The sequence below is a fragment of the Dermacentor variabilis genome, chromosome 5 (assembly GCF_050947875.1).
Source record: "Dermacentor variabilis isolate Ectoservices chromosome 5, ASM5094787v1, whole genome shotgun sequence".
Lineage (NCBI taxonomy): Eukaryota > Metazoa > Arthropoda > Arachnida > Ixodida > Ixodidae > Dermacentor > Dermacentor variabilis.
In genome coordinates, this window is record NC_134572.1 from 166964569 (window position 1) to 166981001 (window position 16433).

The window sequence follows — 16433 nt, forward strand, 5'->3', positions numbered from 1 at the left end:
AATTACGCGACCTCGGTATCCCTGTAAAACAGAGTAAAAGAAGCTGAACCGATCTCGAAGGGCGTGTAATAAATCAGAATCAGAATCAGAATTCAGAATAATCAGAATCAGAAATGATGGTAATCTGGTGGGCCGATCCTTAATAGCTCCAGAATTTGCAGCACTTCCAGACATCTTTTGGCGAGGACAGCGGAAATTGGCGTAAAAAAATACTGGCAGTGGCTTAGCTCGGCTATGCCAGGATATACGTAGCGAGAGATAAGGCATAGCATGGTTAGCCTTGGTTAATCTTGATTGCAAGTCCAAGTTAGTCTGGTTGTCTAGCTATGTTGCGGCGTTTAGCCATTCGTTCGGCGCGCTGTTTGTCTGTTTCCTGGGCGATTCGCTTCCTTTTCATCTCGGTCCGATGTCGATTCCAGGCCTCCTCCGGCTTATCAGAATTGTCGCCGTCCATACTGCCGCCTCAACTGTGGTTGCGGCGCACGCGAGTTCTCCTTTTCAATCCTCCGACATGTTACCAGACATGCGACGCAGCTGGCGAAGCGAGCGGAGGCGAGCGCAACGACGAGAAACGCGGTGTAACGTCATATCAAACGACGGCTGCAAAGGCGCGGCGCTGCGCAGCCGCGGAACACCGGTGGCTCGGTGCTACCAGTGGCACATGCGCAGTAGTGACTAGGCAGCGAGGGAGAGAGAGAGAGAAATATCCGCGGCGAGGCGCGCGTTGTGACGTCATGTGCCTCCTCGAAGCACCGCCACGGCGAAATCGCAAGTTCGAGGCCAGTAAAGCTTTCGCTTTAAAATGACCACAGTAACGTCTTACCTAATCTTATATGCTTAGCGCCAGTACTCACTCGCCATGACTTTATCGTCGGCTGCCCCGACGTCGAAACCACCGCTCCCGTGCGCGCTTTGAGGACAGTTCGCGACAAGGGTCAAGATTACGCGCGCTTGCTGTTAACGCGCCGTTGCCCCGGTAAAAAGACTCTGGCCACAAATTCACAAAAGCTCTTACAATTTAATTGATCGTAGAGTGAATGCAAGCTAATCCTGATACCGAACACATTATTAGCGATGGGTCCTGGCTGAGGGAGAAAAAAAATTGAGGAGCCATTCCACCTGTGAAGCTGGTTGACCTGCGAAGGTGCTATGGTGGTAAAATTGTTAGTATAGAGCTTTGTTGGTACGTAACTATACATATAATTATATGTGTCATTTATGCGAAATACAAAGAAATAGGCGCGCACTACGTCACGTCATACATGCACAGAGCTACCGCCGGAGGGCTTTTAAGGCGCGCCTCTAAAGACGCAGGCGTTGTTGACGCAGCTGCGACTGAGCGTCGTTTAGACGCAGGTGGCCGTTAAACCGAGCCTCGACGCGAGCGACCATATGCGTTGACCGATGCGCAGTCCGAAGGCACGAAACAAAGCACGTTCGTTTGTAATTTTTGATTGTGCATGCTTCCTAGTTAATTAGCCAAATGAAACGTGGAAGGACTACAGTTTTATTCTAACGGACAAACGCCGGGGCTGTCCGTCTTCCTCCCGTAGAAACCCATGTATTCACAGCAGACGCGGATTCCACGATATTTACAACTTCACTGAGAAGTACGTACTCATGAAAAGTAAATAAAACTCAGCGTACGTTAGAGTCGTTTTAGCGGCTAACCCGCATACTATTTGTTTCGGAATCGTTTCGATAAAACATTTGTTACAGCCGTTTTATGAAACCGTGTTCCCTCCGTAGATGCCCGTGTATTGAAAACAGACGGGACTTCTGTAACGTTTACAACTTCACTGTGAACTATGACAAGTAAACAAAGCTCGCCGTAATGATAGAGCCGTTTTAGCGGCCAATTTCTGTATGGTTTTTCCCAAGATACCTACATTACACTGACAGCTATAGAGCATTCGCGAGAAAGTTTTCCGTTCGCTGCCACGATTTTTTTCGGAGCCTAGCCATGGACAGCTTCGCTATAACAAAAAAAAAAAAAACACTCACGAATTGTAAAAAAAAAAGCTTCGTGAATTCAGTCCCTGGGGCGGGATTCGCACCGTGCGGCTGTTGCGGCCGGGATTACACCCGCGACTTTGAGCTTAGCACCGCTACGCGAATAATCACTGTGCTACCACGCCAGGCTTCTTGCCCCTTCTGCAAAGAGTACAGGCAGCAGGCGGCACACACACAACTGCAGGAGCAACGCATCCCTCATTTATAAAGTCCCAGTACTAGAAAAAATTTTTAGGGCGAAATGCAACATACGTTCAAAAACTTTGACAGCCATCACTTTGAAGATATGTCAGACGTTTTAACCACAATTATTTAAGGAGCACTTCGTGTCAACGTTTAGTGACCAACGCAGGCAGGGAGCTGCCGCAGTCCATAGCGACTTTCTGGCCATATGCAGGTGTCGCTCGCCTACTGCGTGCGCACGCTGGCACGGCTGTTCTCGGTAGTGGCCCTGTTCCCCATACTCGAGCAGTTTGGCTACCCGGTGTCCTGGCGCCAAGCGGTGGTCACGGTATGGATGGGGCTCAAAGGGCCGCTCAACATCACCATCGTCACGTACCTCTATCACTACCAGTCGACCCTCAACGTAGACTACGTGGGCAGGGTAAGCGCCTTCGCTGGTTTGCAAAATGACGAGCTCGGCACAAGGCAGCATGGAGGCCTCAGTCTGTATATCGACTTCGATGGGAAGCTTCAGCCAGTTGCAATTTCTATTTGCATAGAATGCTCGCTGAAGGCAGAAACGTTCTCAGTAGGCACGAAGTGAATTGATTTCAGAGAGAGTGGAGACATTTAAAAGCCGAGATGACGTCATAAACAAGACAGAAGCCCACAGAAAGGTTTGAGCTTGAAGTATACAGACTGTGATCCAACAAGGGTTGCCCCAGGGGCCAACGTTTGGACGAGGAGACTCGTCCTCATAAAGGCATCTCCGACAAGTTCCTTGAGGAAACGATGGCACCAAAGATAAGCTTGTAGAAACTTTCGAGCGTTTTACCAGAACAAGCTCAGAAAACTGGAAAACTTAAAGTGCAGTAAAAATACTGTCCTATCGTTTCGCGTCCATTTCTCAAAAGCCTCATTTACAATATATCTGTATATCTATCAGCAGTGTGAAATGCGTATACTGTCCTTTGTTATTTTTTTCAAACGTTTAAGTACGTTTATCTATACTGTGATAGGTTTTTCTTTCTTTCTTCTTTTTTTCAAAGGGAGTTAGGAAACGTTATAGGCTTGAATCGTTATATCTTTGTATCGTTTTATCTGCGACAACTCTGGTAACGAGGTGATGGTTGAGATGAAGATTTGATCCAAGAGACCATCGAATTCTCGCTTTTTTTTAAATGCCGTGGATTTGCTTAAAACCAGCTAAGCGGGTTGGTTTCTTTCTTTATTTTTCGTCTTTTTTATTGAGAGCATCTTGGCGTTTCATACGCTCTTTGATAGCGGGGACACAAGGCAAATCTGTCATTTATGCAACGCAAGATTGGGAACGTCAGACTTGCTCTCCTTCACTGGGTACATTTTGCCTTTTTTTTTACAGCGAAGCTTAATATGGGGGCTAACCGATTCGTCCGTCAGCCCGTCTGTCGTCTGTACGCTAAAAACTACTACTGCTCAACCCCATGCGCATGCGCAAAAAAAAGAGAAACAAAAGGTGCGCGATTGGCTGAGCCAGTAGTAACGTCGTTGCTCTCCGTCGCAGCCGAGCGCGCGCTGCAGTTTCTCTCCGGCTCCGAAATGGGTAGGCCACGCATCATACGTACTCCTGAGGAGCAGGCAACTTTCCATCAGCAACGCCCGATCAGTACCGGCAATCAGCTCGTCCATGCCATGCCGATGCCGCAGCCCGGGCACAAGCACAGGCTCGTGCAGCCGAGCGCAAGCAGCAACTGCGTACCGAGGATCCGGCAGCCTACCAAGCGGTAGTTTAATGAACCGTAGGAATAAACCCAGTGATAAACACTGGGGCGCAAGTTTCAGGTCCGCTGGTTTACCATGTATACGTAGCGCTTGGGCGGTGATCTTTTTAATTGTCGCTTGTTTAAAAAATGTTTAAAATACAGGTGTTCAAATACCACAGCCGAAGAAGTGATTTTGCAGTAGGCAACGCTTCGACAAAGGGAGTTGTCTCCCTCTGAGCAGCAACTCCTATACTAGGCAGCGTTTGCGTGAGAGTAACTCACTCTTTCCCACTATCAATGGGGGAGGAGGAGAATAAGCTGGTGGGTTGAGGAGGATGATTGAAGTTAAAATGTTCAAGAGGAAACGAAAAACGTCGTTTGACGCTTAGTTGGGATAGAGAGGTGTTGTAGGTTCTTCCAATAAGTGGGGGGACAAAAGCGGAAAAGAACCATTGCCTATTGAAGTGTAAGTCATAACTGTTACGCACTGAAGAATATATCTTACGTACAAAGTCATCATTTTAAATGAATACACCCACTCTTGCTATCTTTTCAGACATTCCCAAACATTGTCTGCGACATTGTTCTGACCCAACTCATTAACGTCACGCTGTTGGAGTACATCTTCAAGATCTTTGGTAAGATGCGTTAAGGGGGTACTAGAAGGTTGGATGGTTTGGGGATTACCGTAGTTAATTGTGCAGATGGCAGGAAATGAATTAGAATTAAGAGGGAGCTTTAGCTCGGGGCCTACTTAAATTCATGGGAAAGGAGAAATCGTTTTTCTCGGCAACCACTAACAAAATTTGATGAGGTTTGTAGCATTTGAAAGAAGAGGTTAAATCTAGTGAATGTTAGTTGGAAATTCTCGAATTATATTGTCAGTTTCTTAAATAAAGATTGACAAATTAACTTTCAGAAAACGAAACTATGAGTTTACAACTCTAACTCAGCAATGAAAAATATCACAATTCCGTAAATAGCACCTAATAGTACAGTAATAGTAGTGGACTTCTAATTTGTGAGTAGAACCTTTGTGATACCCTTGCAAACGATGTAATAAATTTATGCAAGATATAAATTGGCATACAATTTGTCCGCTTATTTGAAAGCTCTAATTATTACAGTTTACAGAAGTGCGACATCTGGTTAAAGTGCAGAGCTACGAATTTGTAAACATTGTGCTTATTTTTTAAAACTTACTAAGTTTTGAAAATTCTATTAAAAATTTCAGGTCCTAAATCGAAATGCTGCTCCCAACAGTCATTGTAATTTACCTTTCTCTCTCAAATGCGACAAACTTCATTAATTTTGGGCCCCGTGGATGTCTCAGAAAAGCGTTTCTGCGTTTTACGTGCATTTAATAGGCAGCATCGGAGTTGGGCTCGAGCGAAAGCTTCCTCTTAACAAAGGCACCATTTACTTCTTTAAGGGAGAAGATGTGCTGCGTATGGACATTTTTTTCTTGTAACGTACTCTGTGCCGTTAACCAAACTGGGTGAATGTGTTCCAACATAAGGTTCATGGGAAGTAAGCACTACGTTCTGGTGAACGTAGACAGGTGCACACTCAGCACACCCTGGATTCGCTTGTGTTATCTAGGTCATCAAATATTTGGACAAGAACTCACAACGATGGCAGTAAGGCTAACAATAAAATGTTCTTTGGAAAATATTGTTAGTCACTGATGATATTGCCTCAGGTAGAGAGACCAATGAAAATTTTTTAACTTACACGCAACGTTTCGCAAAGCAACGAAGGTGGAAGATGGTCTAGCCCGGATATCATGCGTTGCATTTTTCATAGACCTGATGAAAGGCGTCGTCGTTGCTCTGCTCACAGCACCGTAAAATATTTATCACGACATGAGCCTATTCGAATCATATCTAGGATGAACCTTTTTCCAAGCCATCTCCAGTTGCCATTTTTTAAGTCAGCCAACACTCATTCTCTATCCAGGTTAAAGGTTTCTCCCAGCCGTCTCCAGTTGCCATTTTCTACGTCAGCCAACATCGATCACATACCTACAGATTTCCTAATTCTATCACTAACCTAGCACCTTACCACACTTCATTGTGCTTCTCTTCGATTAAAGACAGACGTTCACAGGAACGCGATCGATAGTGAACGGTCGAAAAGGGTTGATTAAGGTATCTATAAGGATGGAACAAACATTTCATCGAAGGCAGTTGCCTTTATCACTGCCCCAGGAAAGACAAGTCCATTTGTGTCGAAACGTAGGTTGCAGAATGAAGCCCGATGCATGCCTTCCTCCAGCTATCGATATCTTCCATTTACAGTAATTGTGTTGCTCGAATGCAATACCAGTTACCTGTTCTAAGCATTGCACCACATACGTGTTCATCTCGACTCCTTCCTCTTCATCTCGACTAAAATAGGAAATTCTCTTTTTAGCCCTCAAACACATACTGCTGCTTTCATGTCTTCATCTCCTTTGGACTTATGCCAGCCCCCCCTTCATTTCCCGTTCCGCAACTGAACTGCCCGTACTTAGCTTCAAAATATACATTGTTCTTCTGCAGATGTCAATCGACAGGACACCGTACTCACGGAATCAAGGCTTTACACGCACGTTTGCTTTAATACACAGGGTCATAAGCTAACTTTAGCCAGAGTTTAAAAATATGCCGATGCACTCTAAGACGACGTGACCAAATGTATGTTGCTTACTTTTGTATGCGGTGTGTCACGCTACATTTGTATTTTGCTTAATTAGGTAATTAGTCAAGGTTAATTAAGGGAAACACTGGACTTTAGCCATACAAGGGAACAGACTGGATTCAGGAAGAGATACTCTACAATGGATCACATCCATGACATTAGAGAGTTTTAGCCCAGTGGGTTTACGGCCAGCGGAGCGGAGCGGGCGAGCGGAGACACGACTGCGCATGCGCACAACGCTGAGGCGGCCAGTGGTTTTACGGAGCAGCGTTTACGCCCGCTGGAAAGCACTCCCCAGCGGAGGGTATACGCAGCGCGCGAGCGTGCGTAAGCACGCGCGGGCGTGTATGGGAAATGCACGATGGCAGCCGAGAACATGAACGCCGGCAGTTGTGCATCGACGACGGCGACGGCGGCGCTGACCCGTAGATTAGTACTCATTATATTATTAACAAATAATGTACTGAGAACATGTAATATATCTTTATTCAACACTTCTTGCATTGTAAAAGCAAGCGTAATTCAAATTAATTTCTCAGTAACTCCTATTCGGACTACTAGGTGGGGAAGCAGAGCGCTCCGCTCTCTCCGCTCGAGTGGGTGAGTGATCCGCCGGGCTAAAATTCTTTTTTCGCGAGCCGCTCCGCTGGCGCAACGGTGGAGACCGCGAGCGGAGCGAAACGTAAACCCGCTGAGCTAAAACTCTCTATTATTCAGGTAATCGAGAAATCCACAGTACAATCAGCCTCTCTATATGGCTTTCATAGATTACGAAATGGTATTTGATTCAGTAGAGATACCAGCAGTGATAAAGCATTACGTAATCAAGGAATGCAGACTGCCTATGTAAATATCTTGGAAAATATCTACGGAGATTCCACAGCTACCTTAATTCTGCACAAGAAAAGTAAGCAGATACCTATAAACAAAGGGGTCAGACAGGGAGACACAATCTCTCCAATGCTATTCGCTGCGTGCTTAGAAGTAAAGATCGACGGCGAATATCTCAGCCACCTTCGGTTTGCAGATGACATTATTCTATTTAGCAATACTGCAGACGAGTTACAACAAGTGACTGAGCACCTTAACAGGGAGAGTGTTGAAGTGTGGTTGAATATTATTATGCAGAGACAAAGATAATGCTCAATGGCTGGGCAATGGCACAAGAGTTGAGTGTCACCTGTCAGCATCTAGAGTCTGTGAAGGAGTACGTTTACCTAGGCCGATTAATCACAGGGAACCCTGATCATGAGAAGGAAATTCATAGAAGAATAAAAATAGGTTGGATCACATACGGCGGACATTGTCAGCTCCTGACTGGAAGCTTACCATTATCATTCAAAAGGAAGGTGTACAATAGTGCATTTTACCGGAGCTGACATTTGGGGCAGAAACTTGGAGACTGACAAAGAAGCTTGAGAACAAGTTAAGGACCGCGCAAAGAGCGATGGAACGAAAAATGGTAGGCATAACGTTAAGAGACAGAAAGAGAGCGGCTATGATCAGAGAGCAAACGGGTATAGCCGATATTGTAATTGACATTAAAAGACAAAAATGGAGCTGGGCAGGTCATGTAATGCGCAGGTAATGGTCCAATGGTTATCTAACCGTTGGACCATTAGGGTTACAGAATAGGTACCAAGAGAAGAAAAACGTAATCGAGGACGACAAAAGACTAGGTGGAGCGATGAAATTAGGAAATTTGCGGGGGCTAGTTGGAATCGGTTGGCGCAGGACAGGGGTAACTTGAGATCGCAGGGAGAGGCCATCGTCCTGCAGTGGACATAAAATGGGCTGATTATGACGAGGATGATGTATTAACCAACTTCTGAAGCAACGAAGTTAGGTGAATAATTCCAACTAGAAAGATTGTAAAGCGGTTTGTGAAACGTCCGATTAGACAGTGTCTAACTTTATATCTAATAATTATCAGTGTTTTTCAGCTTACTGCGGATGCGCATGAAAGAAAAAAAAATACCACTTGACATACCCGCTTGCGCACCGTGATTGCAGCGCTCCCAAACTGTCCGCGTACAAACGAACATAGCATCTAGTAGGGCGCGCTGCCGCTTTAAAGGGCGACAAGGCAGTGACGAAGGCGTTGGCTGTGCGATTTACGCCAGTGATGTGCTTCCCTCGCGGCGGTTCATGATAGCGATAACATGATGCAGCGGCAGCACACCCGGCTAAATGCTATGTTTGTGTGCGAAACGCTTGGGAGCATTGAAATCACGACGCGTAAGCGGACATGTCACGTGGTCTTTTTTAAATATATATTTCGTGGGCATCCGCAGTACGCTGAAAAACAATAATACTTAATAGATACGGAATACAGAAACTGTTTATTGGAACGTTTTGGAAACCACTCTACCATTTCTAATTCCAATGTTTTTCGAAGCTTCGTTGGTTCCGAAGTTGGCTAATTATTATTGACGAATTATCTAATCAAGCAAAATACAATAAATAGCGTGATATACTACATACAAAAATGAGCAACATGCATTTGGTTGCGTCGTCTTAGAGTGCATCGGCATATCTTTAAACTCTGGCAAAAGTCAGCTGTAACACCCTGTATATTGTTCCGTTGTAGGGACGGTGAAGAACCAGACAGCAGCCAAACTGCAAAGTCACGAAACTAAATCTTTTCTACGCAATGTTGCACCCCCCCTCCCCCCCCAAAAAAAAAGAAAATAACACTCAAGCACAATGACAGCATGAGCACAGTCGTCAATCGTCGAAATCTGATCCCCCGGGTCTGCTGTCGTATGCGACTCGTGGTTCATTTAAGCGTAATCGCTGGTATTCATGTAAGCTACAAACTGTACACGCGTGTTTTACTTTAGCGCCGCACTCCATTCGATTAGACAAGGACCCTTTCGCTAGATCGACAACAACAACAACTGAAAAAGTTCTGCTACAGGAAAGCGCGTATCGCTCCGACTGATGGCTTCGTAGCACTGGTTAGGCGGCAAAAAAGAAAAAAAAAGCGATCACTCGGAAAACATGAACAACGTACACCTGACAATATTACCAAACTTCAGCTAAAAAAAAGCTGCTGCGTTAATGATGCGTTGTGTTTATCGTACCGTGCCCTCGCGTTACTTAAGCAATAAAAAAAAACTTACTTACCCAAGTTGTATTTGTTACTTGCAGGAGTGCTGGAGGTGTCCGAAATAGAGAGGCGAACAATGACGAGCGCCGTGACTTACCTGCGGGACCACGTGGTGATGTCGAGCCGAATGCAGAATAAGGACTCCTACTTTTTGCCGGTCGACTGGAAGTGGGTGATGCGGCGCACGATGATCGCCAACCCGTTTGATTCCGCGCCGAAACCTTGGGTATGAACTTGACAGCGAGCGCGACATTTCCTGTGCACTAGTAAACAACGAGCAAAGTTCACGTCTATCTACCAATGTACGTGGTTTGTGTGCAACTGCCAGAATCACGGTGCGCTAGCTCTCGCGGTTAACCTTTCAGACGCCTGAAAACGTTGGCTTACGGACGCGTTGTCCCGTGCCGTAGTTTATACACTGTCCCCAAGTGGGCAGTTTATTCTTATCTAGGCAGGAAATTTAGCTAGGCTGCGGAGCATGCTAGTTGGTAAAAGAAAAGAACACGCATGTGTACGCTGATGTCATATGAAAAAAGAAGTAATTAAAACATGCAAAGCAATAAGAAACAACGAGAGGTGCGCACAATTCAGCAGTGCTGGGCAGCACTTAAGAAAGTAAGTTCTTTCGGCAAAAGATGCAACGACGCGCCACTTGTTCACAAACCGTGCGTGCATTGAATCTTTCTTCAGCTTCGAAGATTTCTCGTGTGCGATCGCAGGGGAGAGAGTACATTACCGATATTTTTCGAAAGTCGGGTGCGGAGTCGTGTTCCACTTCCCGTTGTTGCTTCGTGCTTTTCATGTTTCTTTTTAGTTTTTTCATGCAACCAATTGTACGCGTAATTTCTCTGAATAATGTAATTGCAAGTTAGCGCTTGTCTGCGTCTGGTTCCTTGCCTCCTGTGTTAATTTCTTTCTTTAACTCTACTGATCTAGAAAGCTGCCAAAATCTTTATTTCTGTAAGATTATGTCTCAAAGACGCTTGTAAATTTAAGGTTTGCGCGGTTTCCCTTCGTCTGAATTTTAGCGATCAGCTCTACATTCTGCGATGGCATGTCGTTTGAAGAATTATTTTTATTTATTTTAATTTTATACTCTTTGCCCGAAGCCCGATACCGGGTGGAACAACGCATATTCTACTTTGGTATTGATATTGAACTACTGCTCGTACATTCGGATAAGAATAAATATAGCAGTACCGTTTAGCACGCAGATTTAACAATAGACTCATGCACAAAAAGATACTCACACGAAATTTTTTTCACGAACACGACAATGCAATCCTCCCGTCCCCCCACCTATACCCGTCACCCCGCCAAAAATAAGTGCTTACATTACGAATGTTTATGGCATCGAAGAGAGAAATATTTAAAAAGAATGAAAAACACCACATAAAAAAGTATTTCTTTTAAAACACAATGCTAGAGCTATGATTCAGTTGCTGTATAATGCGCCAGTTGCAATTTTTCAAATTGCTCTGGAGAATGTCTTTAAATTACAACATGCGGCAGCCTAATAATAAAACTGTTTTCGGAAACAGAGTATACTTAAAAACATCTCAGGTTTCTGTTTATTTCAAAGAAGGAAATAAAGGGAGAGCTATTCTTGCTGGTATAGGCATAAATTAATCGATGTGGCATGACCTAACGGAATGCGACATTCATTTTTAAGTACGTTTGCGAGTTAAAGCGAAAGCAGCAAGGCACACCGAGGAAAGACATTTTAACCTATAGCTACCTTTCTTCGCTGTGGGAGTGGTGGCAAGTTTAGATAACTTAGAATTTCGGTTGCTGAATTCATCAAACATTTTGATGAATTAAACCTTGCCGCATGCTTCTGCATTGTTTCTAGTTCGTTTACTTGGTCCGTTCTGAATGGATCCCTCACTACGCTAGCGTACTCTAATGCCAATCGACCTAACGTTAAGGGGACAGCTAATTTGAGACTCGAAGGTGCGAGGTTTAAAGTTGTAGAGGGCACAGCTCCGTCTTCACTGCATTGCATATATTAGTTTATAAGACATCTTCCGACGTATATTATTCGAAATAGTATGACCAAAACATTCAAAGAGTCGCACGTATAAATGGCTTTCCATTAATATTACACTGAAAAAGAAGCACATTCATTTTTCCGTAACCCTTTTCTAGACTGTTTTCTATAGGATAAATTCCGAAGTTCCTCTTAACGCTTTAATTGCTAGCAGCTTCTAGTGAGGATTTCCGTGCAAGCTGATTTTTCACGACAAAAATTTATGGAGTACGTAGGCAGTCATTGGCGAATAAGCGGCCCGTAAGTGTTCGTGATGTCTACTTCGCTGAAGCGCTCTGACTCCTCTTGCTTTTTACTGCGCAGTTCGACGTCACCATGAAGCGCAGGCCTAGCGAGCGGGAGTCTCAGATTCAAGCGGAACACTTTGCTGTTGAGAACGTCCTAAGGATTGAGCAGGTGCGTGGGGCCCTCCCGTATGTGGTAATTCTGTTCCACCACGGTGCGTCCACTTGCATATTGATTATGCTCACATCGATCGGGCCCCGCCGCAGGTGAGCTACTCGAGGCAGTACCGGGAAGGGATGATCCAGAAGAGCACGATGATGACGCTCCTTGCCGCGCTGCAATACCCGTTCGACAAGAAAGTGTGAGTACGCTGGATACGCGAAGGAAGTCCGATCACCGCGTTCAACGTGACTCCGACCGTATCCCGACGTTCAACGCGAACTACGAACGTAATCGCGGATACGTAGCACGCGGGATTGTACATATTTTACTTGTACGACTATGACAAGTATAGGAAACAAGTTCAAGATTCTTCTCACTGCACATATACGCTCAGCTAATAAAACTGAGAACACAATTGTCGCATGTCAATAGAAAAACTCTGTTTTGATGTAGGAACGTGTAAAATGCCCCTTTCGTAGTCTTGTTGTTGTTGTTTTTGTTTTTACGCTGCCCAAGTTAGGACTGACTGTTCACATTTCTTTTCTCTCCTGCGCATTTGCATAGCGTCGATTTATTTATTCTGAAGCCGATGAAGAAAGCGTTACTTTTCGAGGTTAAATTCGTTGCGTAATTAGACTGTCCTTCCGCACCCTCTATTCATTGTCTTTCGGCACCTTTGTTTCGCAATCAGACTGAAATCTTCCAATAAAGAAAACAAAAATAGTTTATGACTGCTCCCGATCGTTCGCTGGGTTATTAATTAGCTCGGCTAAAGACATGATACGTGTGAGCCTCGCCTCAGTTTCACTGAGACATGATTATTTAGGCTAGAGTGGAAATAAGCTTGTAAACATTGTCTTTCGCAGCTACATGGGTGCAGACACCATCGAGTCCCTCATCGACATTCCAGAGTGGATTAAGTGGACGGTGAGCGCCTTTTGGGAGCGTCCTTTGCTATATTTAAGCTTTAATGTCACTTGCTATGGACGCGGCTTTAGTATGTCGCACCATGACGACGAAGCAATCGATTTCGACATGGGAACTGTGTGCGGGTGAGCTAGACTTATGTGAACAATTAAAAAAAAAACACTTTACCTGATGTAATGATGCTGCCGTCTATATTCGTTCTTACAGCACGGCGGCCACGGTTGGTTCGAGTAGCTGCGCCCTATGTTCGCTAATTGAGCAGGATTTGTTCATTATTTTTATGTACTCATTTTAACGCCAGCAATGCAATCGTCACGTTAAAAAAGGGTCGAAGGAAGCAAAGGCAAATTAGGCGATAATAAAGAACGTCCTGCGTTGTTGAGATCATTGTCAGCCTGTTCTTATGTCCACTTCGGGACGAAAGCCTCTCCTAGACGCCTCCAAGTACCCCTGTCTTGCGCTCATTCCAACTTGCACCTCCAAATTTCCTAATTTCAGCACCCCACGTAATTTTATGCCGCCCTCATCTTTGCTTCGCTTCCCTTGACACCTATTGTGCAACTCCAATGGCCCACCATTTGTTTGCCCTACGCCTTACATTTCCAGCCCAGATCCATTTTTTTTTCGTTTAATGCCAAGTAGAATATCGGCTATGCCCGTTTGCTCTCTGATCCACAACGCTGTCTTTCCGTCTCTTTAACGTTGCGCCTAACATTTACCGTTCCATTGTGTGTTGTGCGGTCCTTAACCAGTCCTCGAGTTTCCTTGTTAACCTCCGATCTAAGGCCACATGTGTTAGCACTGCTAGATTGCAATAATTGGGCACTTTTAACGAGATGGGGTAAGCCCCCAGTAAGGATTTCATAATACCTGCCGCATGCACTCGGACCCATTTTTATTCTTCTGTAAAGCGCTGTTGAGATATTCGTCCTCAAACATTCGCCTTTTTTTTGTCGCAACGATACCGAAACAGGGCACGCGAACGAGCACAGCCCAAGCTATTCTCGACGCTTTGTGACCCAGAGGAGCGATGACGTGCTGAGACGTCAAACTCGTCGTCGCACGTTCCTGCTGCAGCCTATACAACTGGTCGCAGGTCGCGGAGACTCGATATTGGGGCACAGTAGGTCAACGTATTCACGTAAACAAACCGAAGGAGCTGCGAAGCAGCACGTGGAGGTTATTCTGGCGCTTTTTGTGCGCCCAGTTTCGGTATCGAAGCGGCAAGAATGTGAATTAGGCCAGCGAATGTCTTAAGAAGGGCGGATATTTTTAAAACCGCCAATGCAACTTTTGTCCTTCGGCCCTTCCTGCTTCTTCAATACTGTCGCTTCAATGTTAACCTAAAAGTCAATAATTGGAAAGTTATTTAACCTATCTGAAGTCATTGTGGGCTAGTATAATCTCCAAAGTACAGCAAGCTTTGTATTTCAAATAAATAAATAAAGAAAACATGATGTTTTACTCAGTTGTGTTTAACACGGCGCGCGTCTCGGAAAGCAACGCCAAGGCCCCTTAGCTGCCTCAGTCACGTGCGACTTCACCCGCGGCGTTGGCTTAGTGGCTAGGGTGTTGTGCTGCTAAGGACGAGGTCGCGGGATCAAATCGCGGCGCCTGCATTTCGATGGGGACAGAATGCAAAAACGCCTGTGTCCCGAGCATTGGGGGCACGCGACAGATCCCCTGGTGGTTGAAATTTCCAGAGTCCCAAACTACGACGTGCCTCATAATCAAGTCATGGTTTTGGCACGTAAAACCGCAGAATCATTTTTATGTCACTTCAATTGAACAGTAAAAATACTAGCCTAACGAAGAATAATTGCCGCTAAAATGCTAATTTTGCCTTGAGAAAGCTAACTGGACATGCGTATTGTGGGCTGTGGCTCTTCATTGTAATCATTTAGTTTGAACTAGTTGCGAGGTACAAAATACTTTCGAGGACATATATCTCGTTTTGCTTCCGGTAAAAGCCCGGCGTACCTTATAAAGTATACCATGGTAAATCTCGAAATAACAAAGCGAAACTAACGAAACCTTAACAATGCAGTTGTGTATCAAAGTGTAGATGTGAACCAAAATTCAAATAAATATGGAGGGCAGAGTTGTCTTAGACCTCAATGGTCTGGTTAGCGAACAGACTGCGACTACGCCTCTACAATGTACTGTCCGCTACGCTGAAAGAGCAACTACTGATTCAATATTGATTCATTAAATTAAACCCGAGTGGGTTATTTCTCATTGAATTTGTTATACAGTGGTGCCACCTAGTATACGGGGAGAGTTCGGATGCTGTGTTCGCAACCAATTGGAATATACCTATTCAAGTAAATAATAGATTTCCAAGCAGAATTGAAAGCTGGGCGAGTTAGTACAGTTGCGTCATGCGACCTGGTCCCTATTGCGTTTTGTCTCTTTCTTATGCTTCCTCCACGAAATTATATATTGGGAGATTCCTTTTTTAAAGCCGCGTCAGCTATGCTGACCACTTCTGACTGAAGTCGGAATAGTAGAAGCAAGCGCGTGGTGTAAAAAAGAGAACATAAGTGAAACCTCGTAGAGGCGCTTATACTATTCATCAGTCCTACCGAGGCTACTGTTCAAATTTTCTGCGGAGTTGGCCTTAATCACCAGTGGCCAGCAATTTATGCCTCGTATTTTTTGGGCCGTCCACTGTCGGCTCTCGCAGAAGGAGCGCCTGTCCGTGTCTAGCTTTGGCGAAGACTTCATGGACGACACGGAGTCCTTCCAGAGCAACCTGGACCACAACTTACAGGAGCGCGTCATTGACATGTTCGAGCACCAGTACTACGAGCTGGTCATCACCAGCACGGCGCTCACGTTCCTGACGTGCCTGTTGGGCGTGCTGCTCAACACGCCGCTACCGGTCAAGCCGCAATCGGACGCCATCCTCATCATCGAAGGCGTCTACATCATCCTCTTCGCCGCCGAGATTACCACCATGGTGCGCTTGCAAATCTGACGACCTCCGGTTTCTGCTTTAAGAGGAAGCCAGCTACGCAGTAGTATTTATTTATTTATTTATTTATTTATTTATTTGTTTATTTATTTATTTTCGATATTGCCCCTACCTGCCGTGGTTGCTCAGTGGCTATGGTGTTAGGCTGCTGAGCACGAGGTCGCGGGATGGAATCCCGGCCACGGCGGCCGCATTTCGATGGGGGCGAAATGCGAAAACACCCGTATACTTAGATTTAGGTGAACGTTAGAGAACCCCAGGTGGTCGAAATTTCCGGAGTCCCCCACTACGGCGTGCCTCATAATCAGAAAGTGGTTTTGGCACGTAAAGCCCCATAAAAAAAATATTGCCCCTCTACGTTGAGAGCATAGCAATCATAGC

At 45.1% G+C, this 16433-nt stretch overlaps 1 protein-coding gene across 1 annotated transcript in view; it reads left to right on the top strand.

Moving 5' to 3' along the window:
- Positions 1-16433, top strand: part of LOC142583695 (sperm-specific sodium:proton exchanger-like) — a 98921-nt gene that overhangs the window by 22497 nt on the left and 59991 nt on the right. Inside the window, exons 7-13 of the mRNA XM_075694182.1 lie at positions 2411-2617; positions 4474-4555; positions 9753-9937; positions 12065-12157; positions 12253-12347; positions 13015-13075; positions 15762-16037. Coding sequence (XP_075550297.1) covers positions 2411-2617; positions 4474-4555; positions 9753-9937; positions 12065-12157; positions 12253-12347; positions 13015-13075; positions 15762-16037 — 999 coding nt within the window. The remainder of the gene's footprint in view (positions 1-2410; positions 2618-4473; positions 4556-9752; positions 9938-12064; positions 12158-12252; positions 12348-13014; positions 13076-15761; positions 16038-16433) is intronic.